General features: G+C 51.0%; 1 protein-coding gene across 2 annotated transcripts in view; it reads right to left on the minus strand.

The window, feature by feature from the left end:
- SPECC1L (sperm antigen with calponin homology and coiled-coil domains 1 like) overlaps nucleotides 1-19129 on the minus strand; it is a 613771-nt gene that overhangs the window by 13473 nt on the left and 581169 nt on the right. For both annotated transcript variants that reach the window (XM_085634686.1, XM_085634685.1), the window contains 2 exons: nucleotides 8190-8306; nucleotides 6718-6777 (listed from right to left, as the gene is read on the minus strand). In XM_085634686.1, coding sequence (XP_085490812.1) covers nucleotides 6718-6777; nucleotides 8190-8306 — 177 coding nt within the window. The remainder of the gene's footprint in view (nucleotides 1-6717; nucleotides 6778-8189; nucleotides 8307-19129) is intronic.

Consider the following 19129-nt stretch of genomic DNA (forward strand, 5'->3'; position numbering starts at 1 on the left):
CTTGCAGCAGGTGAGAACGTTTCATCCACCATCTGATGGAGTCCCTGGCAGCTTGGTGGAGAGAGACACGATCTTCCCAGTGACCTGACCTCTGAGACCATAGATCTTCGAGTGCCTGTTGTAGAGGCCGAATATGAAGGCGTGCATTGGGCACAATGTAGATGCACGAGGCCATCGATCCCAGTAGTGAAGACACTTGCCTGGCTGTGGGAAGTGCAGTGTCGAGAAGAGTGTGGCACTTGAGAAGCATTGATGACAACCTCTCCTCCGAAGGACACACGCTTGCCTCTGCGGAGTCCAGGGAGGCGCCTAGATAGCATATCCGTTGAGTGGGGTTGAGGAACGACTTCTTGTATTTGACTTGCAACCCCAAGGAATGCAGCAGGTTGAGGCAGTATGAGAGATGGCTCTGGAGTAGCACAGGTGTGGAGCTTTTCAGGAGCCAGTCGTCTAGGTATGGATAGACGAAGATCTTCCGTCTGCGGAGGAAGGCAGCCACCACCGCCATGCACTTGGAGAATGTCCATGGGGTGGATTTGAGGCCGAACGGAATCACTCGATACTGGTAGTGGTGACGACAGACCTGAAACCTGAGAAATTTGCGATGTTTCACTGAGACAGGAATGTGAAAGTAGGCGTCCTGGAGGTCGATGGGCACACATCCAGTCTCCCTGGTGAAGGTGCGGAAAGATTTGATGCAGGGCTAGCATTTGGAATTTTTCCTTTCTGATAAACCGGTTCAGTAGGCGCAGGTCGAGGATAGGTCTGTACTCTTTGGCTACTCCTCGCTTTTGGACTAGGTAGTAGCGAGAATATACCCCCTGGTTTCTTTGGAGAGGTGGGACCTCCTCTATGGCCCTCTTGGAGAGGAGGATAGATACTTTGTGCTGTAAAAGCCAACTTTGAAGTTGAGGAAGGCGCTTCAATTGCGGGGGCACTTGCGGAGGGGGAGACTTGAACCTTAGCAAGTAACCATGCTGCACAATATTCAGCACCCATTTGTCTCTTGTTATGGTTTCCTACTCTGCCAGGTGAAAAACAATACTCCCTCCTACCAGAGTGGCAAACGGGTGCAGAGGAAGCAATGCCTCACTGTTTGGGAGGCTGCTTAGTGGTGGACTGTTGCTGCTTGAAGTTCCCTCTTCCTCTGCCACGACACCTCTGCTGGAATTGGGACCTCTGCTGGTTCTGGGAGGACCATTGAGGGGTTTGAACCCTCTGCTGGAAGGAACGTTTGTCGCCCTGATGAAAGCGCTTCCGGTATTCTTTGCGCTTCTCCAGACCTACAGCCTTGACAGTATCCAGCTCTGCCTTCATCTTGTTCATCTCCTCGTCGGCGTGAGCCCCGAACAAGGAGGAGACGTTAAAAGGAAGATTCAGAATCTTTTTCTGTGCATCAGGCTTGAGGCCTGTGAGGCACAGCCAGGCTGAGCGCCGTGAACAGACGCCATGGGAGTAACCATGAGCGGCGAGATCTGAAGCGTCCGCTGCCGCACTTATAACTTTATTGGCTACTAGCCCACCTTCTAGCAAAATTTTGCTGAAGTCCTGCCAGTCTTCTTTGGGGAGCTTGTCGGTGAACCTTGACAGGGAGTCCCAAAGAGACCTGTCATATCGCCCGAGAAGGGCTGAGGCACTTGCAATCTTCATGGAAGAAGCCGACGTATTGCACATTTTCCTGCCATAGGAGTCCATCTGCTTACTGTCCTTCTCTGGGGGTACAGAAGATGACGCAGACACCAAATGAGACCTCATGGCTGCCGCCACAATGACGGAGTCCGCTGGTGGATCAGCTCTGAGAAATAAGGGATCCTCGGCTGGGGCCTTATGCTTTTTGGCAATCCTGGATGGGACGGAGCCCACCGTAGCAGGGGTGAGGAATGTAGCCATAGCTGGTTCCAAGAATCCTGGCACCAAAGGAGGCAGCGGTCTAGGAGCTGTGCGATGGTGTAAGGTGTCGAAGATGATAGATGTGGGAACCACAGGGGTATGCAAAGTGATGTTTAGTTTCTTTGCACCCCTACCCAGGACATCTGAGAAGGTCGCGATGTCATCGATGGGAGACACCCACGATGGAGGATTCAAGCAGAACGTCGGAGAATAGTCCCGGACCGTGGACCACGTGGAGGAAGACCATGTGGGTGATCTTGTGCGTCTTCTCTTATGGGGACGGTCGTGCCTGGAAGGTGATCTTGGTCTTCTGGGGGGAGATTGACGACCCCTGGAACGTGATCGGTGTGTGGACAGTGATCTTGGTCTTCTGAGGGGAGACTTGCTTCTCTGAGGAGAGATCCTAGAAGGCGAGTAAGTGCGAGAGTAGTCTGAGCCCGGACTTCTGCAGTCACTTGTCCCGACACCTTCCAGCCAGCGAGGCGACAGACCGTACTTTTCTCCAGTTTTGGGAGATTTCTCTGGTGAAATTTGCACAATATGCAGTCCTGGGGATGATCACTGGTCCCCAGATGACAACTCCTCTGCGGCCGCTGCACTTTTTTCCCTCGACGTCGAATGCCTCGATGTCGATGAAGCCTACGTCACCATCGGCGTCTATCGAGGGGATCTGCTATGGGGACGCCGTCCCGCTCTCGAAAGTGGTCTCGACGTCGATCGCCTACGGCGATGTGGAGACCTCGACGTCGACCTTCGCTGTCAATCTGGTGATCTCGACGTCGACCTTCGCCGTCGATCTGGTAATCTCGACGTCGATCTCCCATGGCACAGAGTTGGCGTCGATCTTCTTGACGTCGAGTGATGGGACTTCAACGAAGCTCTCGACGTCGACAAGCCCACTTGCGGCAAGATGTTCGCCGTCGTAACTCTCGACGCCGACCCCTTCGAGGGTGGCGGAGAGTGTCTGGACGTCGACGGAAGCCTCGACGTCGACGGAGACTTTTCAGGTCTCTCAGGACCCACAGCCTTCGAGCCCGAAGCGCTGTGCCTCAACGCCGACTTACTTGAATGCGGCGGAGAATCTTGACGCCGAGATGGTGATTTGTCCCTCGACGTTGAAGAGTGTCTGGGTCTCTTCGATGGAGACTTCGACGGCGAATCTCCTGTTACCTTCTTCTTTCTGGACTCAGGAGAGGTGGTATGTCGCTGTTTTCGGTGTTGTTTGCTTGAAGAAGGTGGTTTGAAGACTCCATGGTCACCTTCATGATGGCTTCTGTCCTTCTCCATTGGGGCATGAAGTTTTATTTGTTCTCTGTCACGCAGAGTCCGCCTGGAAAATTTCTGGCAGTGGTAACACTGGTCAGGATTGTGTGAGGATGGAAGACACACAATACACACAGAGTGTGGATCTGCCAGTGCCATCTTCTTGTCACAGGAAGGGCATTTCCTGAATAAGTCAGGCATTCTGACTGGAAAAAATGTGTGGTAAGACCAAAAAAACAGTACAATGAGCCTTTAAGAGTCAGAAAATGTTGAGTTTTCTGAGAAAAATATCAACTAAATCACTTTCAGTCAAAAAACTGAAGAGCTCAAGCTCCAAGATCCTCATAGAAGGAGCCGGAAAAAAGACTGACCTAACTGCCACCTGTGGTGCATCATGGGATCAAGGGGTCTCCTGCATGGTACCCCTACTCTAATGCCTTAAAGGCAAGGTGTCCGTTTTCTTTGTTTCTTAGTACTCTGCTGCAGCCTACAGGCAAATGCCTGCAATTACAAGTTTGCTTTATGGCAATAAAGCATTATTGTATGACAATTGTTTACTGCTTCCTTTTTTCCTTATGGGTTAGGATGGTAGGGGTACCTACAATGCAAACCTATGTAATTTCATCATTTTTGCCATGTTGGAAACATTTCAGGCTGCATGTATACGTTTTCACATATGCATATATATATATGTATTTTCTATATGCTCCGGGATCCCGCACATGGGTGGGGATTATTCATAGATTATGACTTTGATGAGTATCCCCTGGATGAGAATTAGACAATAGAACTAAAGAAAGTCATTACACTTAGTATGGTGTGATGTCCTCACTCCATTGCCTGGCCCAATCAAATTGAGGGGTGTACATGGAATTGAAACATTTGGGGGTGGATTATACATTTGAATTGGTATAACGGAGGTAAGATCTAGTTAGTTAGACACACTTTACCCACTTGATGCCGATGCTATGCTGAGATGCTGCCTGATTTTGCTGCAATCTGATTGAAGAATCCAACACTAGGGAAAGATCGTGGAACAACCGAGGAGGCACATCTAGGAAGGGGTCCAGACGAGCCCGAGCCGGAGAGAGTAGCACCAGAGAGGGGTGTAACGCTGGTGTTACACTAGAAGAGGTCCCCTTCCCGGTCCTGAACCTGTCCCAAATCCTGGATACTCTGATGTCTAGGTCATCACACCATTCTAGGTAAATATAATTCTGTGGGGTTGTGCTTCGTATTTGCTCTCTGTCTTTCTCTCCTCAGGTACAGTCATCACATGAGATTAATTAATGTGAATTTAATTATAAACTAATTGAACTACTTTTCCTGATGGAGAATCTTCATGTATCTACGTGTATTTGATTTGACTCACAAAATTATTAATTCAGATAAACTTTTAAAACTCCTTCTGAGTCTGTGGTTCTTTGAAAAGGTTGAATCTATTGTTATTACTATTATCGATTTCTCCCTATTCTAATCTACTACTAGATCTTTCGACAGGTACATTTACTTAGGAGACAGGGTTGGTAAGAATACTGGTGTAAAGGTTCTCTAAAGTAAATCAAAACTGATGACCAGCGGACATTTGCTAGCTCATTGAATATATGAATGTATATGGGCCCAAATGAGTGTTGTATGTATGTATAGAGCTGGTAAACTCCGCAGCATCACGTAATATGCATGCAGTGCGGAGCCTAGACCTACTAATATCACAACAGTGTACATACTCTACATGCAGTGCCACATATCACCACAGTGCACATAATACGCATGCAGTGCGGAGCCCAGTACTACTAATGTTACAACAGTGTGCATACTCTACATGCAGTGCCACATACTACCACAGTGCACATAATATGCAAGCAGTGCGGAGTCCAGTACTACTAATACCACAACCAGTACTAATAATATCACAACAGTGTGCATACTCTACATGCTGTGCCATGCTAAAATCACACTGCACGTAATATGCATGCAGTGCGGAGCCTAGACCTACTAATATCACAACAGTGTACATACTCTACATGCAGTGCCACATATCACCACATTGCACATAATACGCATGCAGTGCGGAGCCCAGTACTACTAATGTTACAACAGTGTGCATACTCTACATGCAGTGCCACATACTACCACAGTGCACATAATATGCAAGCAGTGCGGAGCCCAGTACTACTAATATCACAACCGGTACTACTAATATCAAAACAGTGTGCATACTCTACATGCTGTGCCACGCTAAAATCACACTGCACGTAATATGCATGCAGTGCGGAGCCTAGACCTACTAATATCACAACAGTGTACATACTCTACATGCAGTGCCACGTATCACCACAGTGCACATAATATGCATGCAGTGCAGAGCCCAGTACTACTAATGTTACAACAGTGTGCATACTCTACATGCAGTGCCACATACTACCACAGTGCACATAATATGCAAGCAGTGCGGAGCCCAGACCTACTAATATCACAACAGTGTACATACTCTACATGCAGTGCCACACTAAAATCACACTGCACGTAATATGCATGCAGTGCAGAGCCCAGACCTACTAATATCACAACAGTGTACATACTCTTCATGCAGTGCCACGTATCACCACAATGCACATAATACGCATGCAGTGCGGAGCCCAGAACTACAAATATTACAACAGTGTGCATACTCTACATGCTGTGCCACGCTAAAATCACACTGCACGTAATATGCATGCAGTGCGGAGCCTAGACCTACTAATATCACAACAGTGTACATACTCTACATGCAGTGCCACGTATCACCACAATGCACATAATATGCATGCAGTGCGGAGCCCAGTACTACTAATATCACAACAGTGTACATACTCTTCATGCAGTGCCACACTAAAATCACACTGCACGTAATATGCATGCAGTGCGGAGCCCAGACCTACTAATATCACAACAGTGTACATACTCTACATGCAGTGCCACATATCACCACAGTGCACATAATATGCATGCAGTGCGGAGCCCAGTACTACTAATATCACAACAGTGCACATACTCTACATGCAGTGCCACACTAAAATTACACTGCACGTAATATGCATGCAGTGCGGAGCCCAGACCTACTAATATCACAACAGTGCACATACTCTACATGCAGTGCCACACTAAAATCACACTGCACGTAATATGCATGCAGTGCGGAGCCCAGACCTACTAATATCACAACAGTGTACATACTCTACATGCAGTGCCACATATCACCACAGTGCACATAATCTGCCTGCAGTGCAGGATTCACACTGACACTATCGTCTTACAACAGGCCTCTCACCAGTGTGCCCAGGTGACTCTCGCGTACTCTCGCACGTAGACGTCACTCTCCTGCACACTCCTTTCACCTGCAGACAGAGACCCTCAAAGGTCCCCGAGGAAGTGCCTGGCTCCAGGCCTAGTTTTCTTCGCGGCATCTTAGTGTGCGTCATCCTGGTTATCAGGCCAATAGTTCGAGACCAGAGGTGCCACAATGCAAAGAGAATACAACCCAGGATGAGCAGCCATTCATGGCTACTGCAGGTCGGCACTTACCAGAGTGGACTTGATGCCAACACTCTCCGCTGCCTGAAATGCCAGGGTGAAATTTCTTCTCTGTAAAAAAACAAAAAACAAAGTTTACATGTTGTTCAGATTTCTGCGACTGTCCAGTTTACATGTTCGGATTTCTGCGGCTGTCCCGTGTGAACAGAGGGCCGTGGGGTATGACTGCGAGATGATGTTGACACATTGCAAAAGGTTTCGTGACGCCACTGGCCCCATTGCGGCCTCGTGGCTCCCACCAGAGGAGCACCCCGGTGGATGCCGTGCCCCTTGGAGCCATTGCCAACATCCGGTATGCCCAGACAAGTTGCTGTCTAACATCTCCGCCTTGGGAGCTGGAATACACATTCCGAGAGCCCCACCCAGTTTTCCCGTTTTGCCTAGAAGAGGGGATGCAGAAACACCCCATCCTCACAGCACCTGGCTCCTAAACATTCAAACAAACATTCCTCTTGGTTGGCAGTTGGGGCGCTGTGAGGTCTGTGCCATGCAGCCAGCACTTTCCAGGTCAAACCTGAAACTTACGGACTCAGAGTAAACCAGACAGATGCTCCCTGCTGGCCGCCTCCCTCCACCGGGGGCAGAAGCAGCGGGAGCGGACCCAGCCCCTGGGCCAACCTGTGCCCTCACTCACAGGCCGCGTCTGTGCCACTGTGCCACCCAGCCCCAAGGCCAACCTGTGCACTCACGCACAGGCCGCGCCTGTGCCACCCAGCCCCATGGCCAACCTGTGCCCTCACGCACAGGCCAAGGCTGTGCCACCCAGCCCCAGGACCAACCTTTGCCATTACTCACAGGCCGCGCCTGTGGCCCGTCGCTTTCAGACAGGAAACGAAAGGAGGCGAGGGGCTCTCCCCATCCGTGCTGCCACGAGGGACCTTTCACCAGCTCCCCTGCCACGGTATCCCTACCCCTCGGGTGACCCGAGCCTACGGGACCCTACAATTTCCAATCACTGCCGGGAGATGGGCCACAACATGCAGCCTTTGAAAGACCTCCCCGGAGCCTGACCCACTGTGCATCATTGACCCGCCTACGGCACCCCTGGGACAATAAACACACAGACTCGCCATTTCTTGGATTTCTGGCATTAATTCACACTGTAAAGTGAAGGGATAAATTACCCAGAATAACACGATTTTTGAGAGCTGAACATGGGTTCAGAATTCAGGGGAACAACTGGGCCACTGGGGGCATCTGACGCACTGGAGAGCATCTGAGCCACCAGAGGGGGCATCTGAGGCACTGGAGGGCATGCATCTGAGGCACTGGAGGGCATGCATCTGAGGCATTGGAGGGCATGTATCTGAGGCACTGGAGGGCATCTGAGGCATTGGAGGGCATGCATCTGAGGCACTGGAGGGCATGTATCTGAGGCACTGGGGGGCATCTTTACTGCACGGGGGGCACGTGAGTTCATACTGGGGCGAGGGTGGCCCTCGTAGTCACAGTGCTTGACATACCTTGTCCTGGCTGGTCAGCTCTTGGTAAGGAATGTGCGCGGGGAGGTAGGTGTGCAGCAGGGCACAGAACGCCAGCCCGTCGTTCCAGCTGCTGCTGAAGTTTGTGATGTCGATATTCTGTGCAGAAGAGAAGAGAACATTAGACGCCAGCAGTTTCAGAACTACAGATGAACAAACGGACAGAGATACATGAGAACACATGACCTGCGCAGAGACACAGAACTGCACTAGTACTGATCACCAGTGTAGAGCCGGCACTCCATGAGAACCCCTCCCCAGCTCAGGGGCACAGAACAGCACTGAGAACCCCTCCCCAGCTCAGGGACACAGGACAGCACTGAGAACCCCTCCCCAGCTCAGGGACACAGGACAGCACTGAGAACCCCTCCCCAGCTCAGAGACACAGAACGGAACTGAGAACCCCTCCCCAGCTCAGGGACACAGAACAGCACTGAGAACCCCTCCCCAGCTCAGGGACACAGAACTACACAGGTACTGATCACCAGTGCACAGCCAGCACTCCATGAGAACCCCTCCCCAGCTCAGGGGCACAGAACGGCACTGAGAACCCCTCCCCAGCTCAGGGGCACAGAACGGCACTGAGAACCCCTCCCCAGCTCAGAGACACAGAACTACACTGGTACTGATCATCAGTGCAGAGCCAGCACTCCACGTGAACCCCTCCCCAGCTCAGAGACACAGAACGGAACTGAGAACCCCTCCCCAGCTCTGAGACACAGAACGGCACTGAGAACCCCTCCCCAGCTCAGAGACACAGAACGGCACTGAGAACCCCTCCCCAGCTCAGAGACACAGAACGGCACTGAGAACCCCTCCCCAGCTCAGGGACACAGAACTACACTGGTACTGATCATCAGTGCAGAGCCAGCACTCCATGAGAACCCCTTGCCAGCTCAGAGACACAGGACTGCACTGGTACTGATCACCAGTGAGGAGCCAGCACTCCATGAGAACCCCTTGCCAGCTTTAAGACACAGAACTGCACTGAGAACCCCTCCCCAGGTCAGGGACACAGAACTACACTGGTACTGATCATCAGTACAGAGCCAGCACTCCATGAGAACCCCTCCCCAGCTCAGAGACACAGGACTGCACTGGTACTGATCACCAGTGCAGAGCCAGCCATCCATGAGAACCCCTCCCCAGCTTAGGGACACAGAACAGCACTGAGAACCCCTCCCCAGCTCAGAGACACAGAACGGCACTGAGAACCCCTCCCCAGCTCAGGGACACAGAACAGCACTGAGAACCCCTCCCCAGCTCAGGGACACAGGACTGCACTGAGAACCCCTCCCCAGCTCAGGGACACAGAACAGCACTGAGAACCCCTCCCCAGCTCAGGGACACAGAACTACACTGGTACTGATCACCAGTGCACAGCCAGCACTCCATGAGAACCCCTCCCCAGCTCAGGGGCACAGAACAGCACTGAGAACCCCTCCCCAGCTCAGGGACACAGAACAGCACTGAGAACCCCTCCCCAGCTCAGGGACACAGAACAGCACTGAGAACCCCTCCCCAGCTCAGAGACACAGAACTACACTGGTACTGAGCAGCAGTGCAGAGCCAGCACTCCATGAGAACCCATCCCCAGCTCAGGGATACAGAACGGCACTGGTACGGATCACCAGTACAGAGCCAGCACGCCATGAGAACCCATCCCCAGCTCAGAGACAGAACGGCACTGAGAACCCCTCCCCAGGTCAGGGACACAGAACTACACTGGTACTGATCGCCAGTGCACAGCCAGAACGCCATTAGAACCCCTCCCCAGCTCAGGGACACAGAGTAGCACTGAGAACCCCTCCCCAGCTCAGAGACACATACCTACACTGGTACTGATCACCAGTGTAGAGCCAGCACTCCATGAGAACCCCTCCCCAGCTCAGAGACACAGAACGGCACTGGTACTGATCATCAGTGCAAAGCCAGCACTCCATGAGAACCCCTCCCCAGCTCAGGGACACAACGGCACTGAGAACCCCGCCCCAGCTAAGGGACACAGGACTACACAGGTACTGATCACCAGTGCACAGCCTGCACTCTAAGATAACCCCTCCCCAGCTCAGAGACACAGAACGGCACTGGTACTGATCACCAGTGCAAAGCCAGCACTCAATGAGAACCCCTCGCCAGCTTTAAGACACAGAACTGCACTGAGAACCCCTCCCCAGGTGAGGGACACAGAACTGCACTGGTACTGATCACAAGTGCAGAGCCAGCACTCCACGTGAACCCCTCCCCAGCTCAGAGACACAGAACAGCACTGGTACTGATCACCAGTGAGGAGCCAGCACTCCATGAGAACCCCTCGCCAGCTTTAAGACACAGAATTGCACTGAGAACCCCTCCCCAAGTCAGGGACACAGAACTACACTGGTACTGATCACAAGTGCAGAGCCAGCACTTCATGAGAACCCCTCCCCAGCTCAGGGACACAGAACAGCACTGAGAACCCCTCCCCAGCTCAGGGATACAGACCTACACTGGTACGGATCACCAGTACAGAGCCAGCACTCCATGAGAACCCCTCCCCAGCTCAGGGACACAGAACGGAACTGAGAACCCTTCCCCAGCTCAGGGACACAGAACGGAACTGAGAACCCCTCCCCAGCTCAGGGACACAGGACTACACTGGTACTGATCATCAGTGCAGAGTCCCTTGCTCACTTTGCCACTGGATTCAAGCAAGCCTGGCTGAAGACGGCTGAAATGCCAGAAACCGGTCCTAGGAAGCTTGTTTCCGGTCCAGGGAAGACATGGCTTGGCAGTTCGGGCTGGACTGTTCCCATGAGGCACAGGGTCAGACTGATTTGCATATGGCCATGTCTGAACTGGGGTGGCAGAGTGGGCTAAAGAATGGTGATGGATCAAACCCAGATCTGTTGACTGGGTGTGAGTGTTTGATTGGTTCTGATGCTCCGTCCATCACCACCCCCTTTTGTACCGCTTTGTTCGCCCTAAGTTGGCAGGGTATGCTCAGACGTGAGTCCCTTGCTCACTTTGCCACTGGATTCAAGCAAGCCTGGCTGAAGACGGCTGAAATGCCAGAAACCGGTCCTAGGAAGCTTGTTTCCGGTCCAGGGAAGACATGGCTTGGCAGTTCGGGCTGGACTGTTCCCATGAGGCACAGGGTCAGACTGATTTGCATATGGCCATGTCTGAACTGGGGTGGCAGAGTGGGCTAAAGAATGGTGATGGATCAAACCCAGATCTGTTGACTGGGTGTGAGTGTTTGATTGGTTCTGATGCTCCGTCCATCACCACCCCCTTTTGTACCGCCATCAGTGCAGAGCCAGCACTCCATGAGAACCCCTCCCCAGCTCAGAGACAGAACGGCACTGAGAACCCCCCCCCCCCCCCCCCCCCCAGCTCAGAGACACAGAACGGCACTGGTACTGATCACCAGTGCACAGCCAGCACTCCATGAGAACCCCTCCCCAGCTCAGGGGCACAGAACGGCACAAAGAACCCCTTCCCAGCTCAGGGATACAGAGTAGCACTGAGAACCCCTCCCCACTCAGAGAGACAGAACTACACTGGTACTGATCACCAGTGCACAGCCAGCCCTCCATGAGAACCCCTCCCCAGCTCAGAGACACAGAACGGCACAAAGAACCCCTCCCCAGCTCAGGGACACAGAGTAGCCCTGAGAACCCCTCCCCACTCAGAGAGACAGAACTACACTGGTACTGATCAGCTGTGCAGAGCCAGCACTCCATAAGAACCCCTCCCCACTCAGAGAGACAGAACTGCACTGGTACTGATCACCAGTGCAGAGCCAGCCCTCCATGAGAACCCCTCCCCAGCTCAGGGACACAGAGTAGCACTGAGAACCCCTCCCCACTCAGAGAGACAGAACGGCACTGGTACTGATCACCAGTGCAGAGGGAGAGAATTGCAAGTGAACTCATTACCTGATCAGATACACAGAAAAGCACTAGTACTGATCATCGGCGCAGACACACAACTACACGAGAACCCATTAGTAACTCAAGAGACACAGAACTGCCTCAATACTGATCACCCCTGCAGAGACATAGAACTACACGAGATCCCATCACTATCTCAGAAATACAGAACTGCACTAGTACTGATCACCAGTGCAGGGACACAGAACTACACAAGAACCCATTAGTAACTCAAGAGACACAGAACTGCACCAGTACTGATCACCCCTGCAGAGACATAGAACTACACGAGAACCCATCACTAGCTCAGAAATACAGAACTGCACTAGTACTTATCACCAGTGCAGGGACACAGAACTACACAAGAACTCATTAGTAACTCAAGAGACACAGAATTGCACAAGTACTGATCACCAGTGCAGGGACACAGAACTACACAATACCTCATTAGTAACTCAAGAGAGACAGAATTGCACAAGTACTGATCACTAGTGCAGGGACACAGAAGTACACGAGGACCCATCACAAGGTCATAGTCACAGAACTGCACTAGTACTAATCACCAGCGCAGCGACAGAACTACATGAAAAGCTTATGCCACCTCACAGACGCAGAACTGTACTAGTACTGATCACCAGCACAGATACACAGAAATACACGAGGACCCATAGCGAGCTCAGAGAGACAGAACTGCACTAGTACTATTCACCAGCGCAGAGTCAGAACTACATGAGAAGCTTATGCTTATACTGATCACCAGCACAGAGCCACAGAAGTACACAGGGACCCACCGCAAGCTCACAGATACAGAACTGTACTAGTACTGATAACCAGCGCAGAGACACAGAACTACATGAGAACCCATCGCAAGCTCAGACATTCAGAACTGCACTAGTACTGATCACCAGCAGAGACACAAAACGACATGAGAACAGATTGTTGGCTCACAGATACAGAACTGCACTAGTACTGATCACTAGTGCAGAGACAGAACTACATGACATCCCATCTCAAGCTCCAGAACTGTACTAGTACTGATCACTAGCACAGAGACATAGAACTGTACTAGTACTGATCACTAGCACAGAGACATAGAACTGCACTAGTACTGATCACCAGCACAGAGACACAGAACAGCACTAGTACTGATCACCAGCACAGATACACATAAATACATGAGAATCTTATGCCACCTGAGAGACACAGAACTGCACTAGTACTGATCACCATCGCAGAGACACAGAACTACATGCCATCCCATCGCCAGTTAAGAGATACATAACTGCACTAGTACTCATCATCACCAGTGCAGAGACAAAGAACTGCACTAGTACTTATCACCAGTGCAGAGAAACATAACTATATGAGAACCTTATGCCACCTCAGAGAGACAGAACTGCACTAGTACTGATCATCAGCGCGGAGCCAGTACTACATGAAAAGTAGGGGTGGGCGGAATTTGCATAGTCGCGCTACGCAAAACTCCGCGAAACGGTAAAAAATGGCCGTGAGCACGCAAAAGTTCCGCGAACACGCGGAATTGCTTGTACCGCCCGTTCGCGATGCTTTTTTCCGGTTAGCGAATGCTGTTTGCGTGCTCGGGGAGAAATATCTCGCGAACACGCATTTTGAAACCGCGAACAAGCAAAAAATTCATCAAAGACGCAGAATTTTTGGCAATTCCGCGTTCTCCGCAGAACGCGAAATTCCGCGAGCGGAACAGAATTTACCGCCCAGGCCTAATGAAAAGCCATCCCCAGCAGAGAGACACAGAACTACATGAGAACCCATTGCTAACTGAGAGACACAGAACTGCACTAGTACTGATCACCAGTATAGGGACGCAGAACTACATGAGAATCATTAGCCAGCTTTGAGACACAGAACAGCGCTAGTACTGATCACAAGCGCAGAGACCCAGAACCACCTGAGAACCCATCGCTAGCTCACAGATACAGAAGTGCACTAGTGCTGATCACCAGTGCAGAGAGACAGAAGTACATGAGAACCGTATGCCAGCTCAGTGATACAGAACTAGAAAAGATTTCAATATAAAATATCAACAGTAAATGAGGGTGTTCTGATAGTCTATTTGATATATTTTCCATACTGTTGATCATGGTGAATAAAAAGTATGATCTCAGCTTTTTGATGTGAAACAAGTGTCAGATGAAGAACTATTGATAATGTTGATCTGTATGGTGGCTCTGGTGGTACAATAACTCCTAACGACCAATGTGACATTTCCAAGTCAGTCTTCAAGTAGTGCAGTTACACTGCTTTAGCTGGGTTCGACCTCGGGAATACGTAGTTGATTGATTTGATTTGTGAATTTAAAAAGCGCATGAAAGCCCATGGGCATCGAGCTAAGCAGTTACCAATATTTTCTTTGGCTGTACCTTCTCAGTGATTGACGTATCACAAGAAAAAATGGAGGCATCTGCTTAATTAGGTAGCACATGTAGACATACTGACTAATTCACGGAAGAAATTTTATTGGTTGGGTTATTAGCTGCGCTATACAAATACTGATTGATTGACCACTGGGGTGTGACTTTTTTGACTCCGATGTCCCAGGGAGTCCTACTATGGCTCTACAAACTGGGCCACGTAGACCCCCTTATCTGCAGTAATGATGGCAAACAGTCACAGGCTTCGCATGGTGATAGTGTAGGGTGTTCCATGCTCAGACCTCAACAATCACACAGCAGCCTGGAACTAGTGCGGCACTAGTGAAACCTGAGGCGACAACTCCACTAATTCCGGCTCAAGAGAGGAGGGCGAGGCCTGAGCGCATGACTTACCTGTGGATTTCAACCTTTTGAGTGATGAACTGTGTTTCTTCTTTTTATGGTGCCTTCTCTTTTCTCTTGAAGATTTAGATGAAAGGGATGAACAAGGTGGGCACCGGGTTTGCGTTCTGGATCTAGGCTTTCACAATTTTCAACCCCTATGATCATCTTTAGCACGAGTTAAGAAAAGCTGGCCGCTCGCTCTTTGATAGCTTTATCGTACATGCAGAGGCAAACGCCACACTGCGAAGATTCGTGCTTGGAGCCAATGCACCATCACCAATCCTCATGTGGATCAGTGATGGACATCTTTACATCCCTAGAACTACACAAATATATTTGGAGACCAAAATCACCTCGTCCCACAGGTGAGGAGAAAAGCTCTGGAACTGCGTTAAAATGTTTGGGAAAAAACAGAGCTGATGGCGGAGCGCAGAGATGGGCGTTCAATGGCTCCAGTGACATCACCACGACTCCATTTACACAGCGTCGATCAGAGCCCGCACCCGCGATTAGCATCGTAGAGCGGAGCCGGAAACGTACAGATCCAGATTGCTGCTGGGGTTTTCTAAAGTGAGGAATCTGCAGGTCGCAGTGGAATGTCAGAAAACCACGATCTGCTGCACTGTGCTCCACATGACACGGACGGTGAAGGGAGGGCATGCTTGGTGCGCACATTCACGTCAAGACCTCCTGATGTCAAAGGACACGCCCAGGCCACTATACGATCACTAGATTAGGGTGAGGCTAGGGCCAAAATCTAAAAAACAGGATAACAGATAACATGCCATCGGGAGGGAAGAAAATAATGTACAGCATCTAGGGGACATTCCCATCCAAACAGCGCTTATCACAAGTCTAGAGAGGTAAAGAACAGTGACGGCACCCGTCACCAGTCTAGAGTGGTAACGGCACCCGTCACCAGTCTAGAGTGGTAACGGCACCCGTCACCAGTCTAGAGAGGTAAAGAACAGAGACGGCACCTGGCACCAGTCTAGAGAGGTAAAGAACAGTGACGGCACCAGTCTAGAGAGGTAAAGAACAGTGACGGCACCAGTCTAGAGAGGTAAAGAACAGAGACGGCACCCGTCACCAGTCTAGAGAGGTAAAGAACAGTGACGGCACCCGTCACCAGTCTAGAGAGGTAAAGAACAGAGACGGCACCCGTCACCAGTCTAGAGAGGTAAAGAACAGTGACGGCACCCGTCACCAGTCTAGAGTGGTAACGGCACCCGTCACCAGTCTAGAGAGGTAAAGAACAGAGACGGCACCTGGCACCAGTCTAGAGAGGTAAAGAACAGTGACGGCACCAGTCTAGAGAGGTAAAGAACAGAGACGGCACCCGTCACCAGTCTAGAGAGGTAAAGAACAGTGACGGCACCCGTCACCAGTCTAGAGAGGTAAAGAACAGAGACGGCACCCGTCACCAGTCTAGAGAGGTAAAGAACAGTGACGGCACCCGTCACCAGTCTAGAGAGGTAAAGAACAGAGACGGCACCCGGCACCAGTCTAGAGAGGTAAAGAACAGTGACGGCACCCGTCACCAGTCTAGAGAGGTAAAGAACAGAGACGGCACCCGGCACCAGTCTAGAGAGGTAAAGAACAGAGACGGCACCCGGCACCAGTCTAGAGAGGTAAAGAACAGTGACGGCACCCGTCACCAGTCTAGAGTGGTAACGGCACCCGTCACCAGTCTAGAGGGGTAAAGAACAGTGACGGCACCCGTCACCAGTCTAGAGTGGTAACGGCACCCGTCACCAGTCTAGAGAGGTAAAGAACAGTGACGGCACCCGTCACCAGTCTAGAGAGGTAAAGAACAGTGATGGCACCCGTCACCAGTCTAGAGAGGTAAAGAACAGAGACGGCACCCGGCACCAGTCTAGAGAGGTAAAGAACAGTGACGGCACCCGTCACCAGTCTAGAGTGGTAACGGCACCCGTCACCAGTCTAGAGAGGTAAAGAACAGAGACGGCACCCGGCACCAGTCTAGAGAGGTAAAGAACAGTGACGGCACCCGTCACCAGTCTAGAGAGGTAAAGAACAGAGACGGCACCCGTCACCAGTCTAGAGAGGTAAAGAACAGAGACGGCACCCGGCACCAGTCTAGAGAGGTAAAGAACAGTGACGGCACCCGTCACCAGTCTAGAGTGGTAACGGCACCCGTCACCAGTCTAGAGGGGTAAAGAACAGTGACGGCACCCGTCACCAGTCTAGAGTGGTAACGGCACCCGTCACCAGTCTAGAGAGGTAAAGAACAGTGACGGCACCCGTCACCAGTCTAGAGAGGTAAAGAACAGTGATGGCACCCGTCACCAGTCTAGAGAGGTAAAGAACAGAGACGGCACCCGGCACCCGTCTAGAGAGGTAAAGAACAGTGACGGCACCCGTCACCAGTCTAGAGTGGTAACGGCACCCGTCACCAGTCTAGAGAGGTAAAGAACAGTGACGGCACCCATCACCAGTCTAGAGTGGTAACGGCACCCGTCACCAGTCTAGAGAGGTAAAGAACAGTGACGGCACCCGTCACCAGTCTAGAGAGGTAAAGAACAGTGACGGCACCCGTCACCAGTCTAGAGAGGTAAAGAACAGTGATGGCACCCGTCACCAGTCTAGAGAGGTAAATGACGGCACCCGTCACTAGTCTAGAGAGCTAAAGAACAGTGACGGCACCTGTCACCAGAGTAGAGAGGTAAAGAACAGTGACGGCACCAGTCACCAGTCTAGAGAGGTAACGGCACCCGTCACCAGTCTAGAGAGGTAAAGAACAGAGACGGCACCCGTCACCAGTCTAGAGAGGTAAAGAACAGAGACGGCACCTGGCACCAGTCTAGAGAGGTAAAGAACAGAGACGGCACCTGTCACCAGTCTAGAGAGGTAAAGAACAGAGACGGTACCCGTCACCAGTCTAGGGAGGTAAAGAACAGTGACGGCACCCGTCACCAGTTTAGAGAGGTAAAGAACAGTGACACACCCGTCACCAGTCTAGAGAGGTAAAGAACAGTGACGGCACCAGTCACCAGTCTAGAGAGGTAACGGCACCCGTCACCAGTCTAGAGAGGTAAAGAACAGAGACTGCACCCGTCACCAGTCTAGAGAGGTAAAGAACAGAGACGGCACCTGGCACCAGTCTAGAGAGGTAAAGAACAGTGACGGCACCAGTCTAGAGAGGTAAAGAACAGAGACGGCACCTGTCACCAGTCTAGAGAGGTAAAGAACAGTGACGGCACCCGTCACCAGTCTAGAGAGGTAAAGAACAGTGACGGCACCCATCACCAGTCTAGCGAGGTAAAGAACAGTGACGGCACCCATCACCAGTCTAGCGAGGTAAAGAACAGTGACGGCACCCATCACCAGTCTAGAGAGGTAAAGAACAGTGACGGCACCCGTCACCAGTCTAGAGAGGTAAAGAACAGTGACGGCACCCATCACCAGTCTAGCGAGGTAAAGAACAGTGACGGCACCCATCACCAGTCTAGCGAGGTAAAGAACAGTGACGGCACCCATCACCAGTCTAGAGAGGTAAAGAACAGTGACGGCACCCATCACCAGTCTAGATAGGTAATCAATCTCTTATTAAGCCAGTTACCTGTTTGGGCAAACAGAACTGTGAAAATACTTGTCAGTGGTGTAAGGGTATGGACCCGATAGCACAAATGTCCAGCCTGAAGAGGTGCAGAACTGTGATCAGTGCCATAACAAGCCCTGTATTACTGTGACGTTTCTGATCACCAGTATACTAGACTACTCTACTTAAAACAACGCCATCCACCAGTTTCTCATATCAGCCTGCTCTTACATCCAGTCCTCTTCACCTACGACAGTCACTATTCTAACCTGTGACAGTCTGGAATTTCAGAGCTTATAAACAAAAAAAATTCCCTTCGCACCACAGATCACACAAGCCTCATAGCGATACCTCTGCCAGAAAACTCTATAGACCGTTCAAATCACAGCAATGAAGAGCCTCTGTGATGAAATGTTCTATCACAGGGGACCTGACAGGCAGTGCCCATAGGTGTTATAGTGACATCAAGCACAGAACAACAAGCCAGAAGGACAAGAATTTACAGAATCTTTCATAGCCAGCACAGTATGACAATAACAATGTCTCACAGCACACCCATAGCAGTGCTTATTTTTAAGTGAGAGAAGATATCCTCAGTCCTCTGATGTTTTTCCCAGTGCCTGAGATACAGTATCACAACCCAAAAAGATG

The sequence above is a fragment of the Triturus cristatus genome, chromosome 11 (genome assembly GCF_964204655.1).
Source record: "Triturus cristatus chromosome 11, aTriCri1.1, whole genome shotgun sequence".
NCBI classification, from domain to species: domain Eukaryota; kingdom Metazoa; phylum Chordata; class Amphibia; order Caudata; family Salamandridae; genus Triturus; species Triturus cristatus.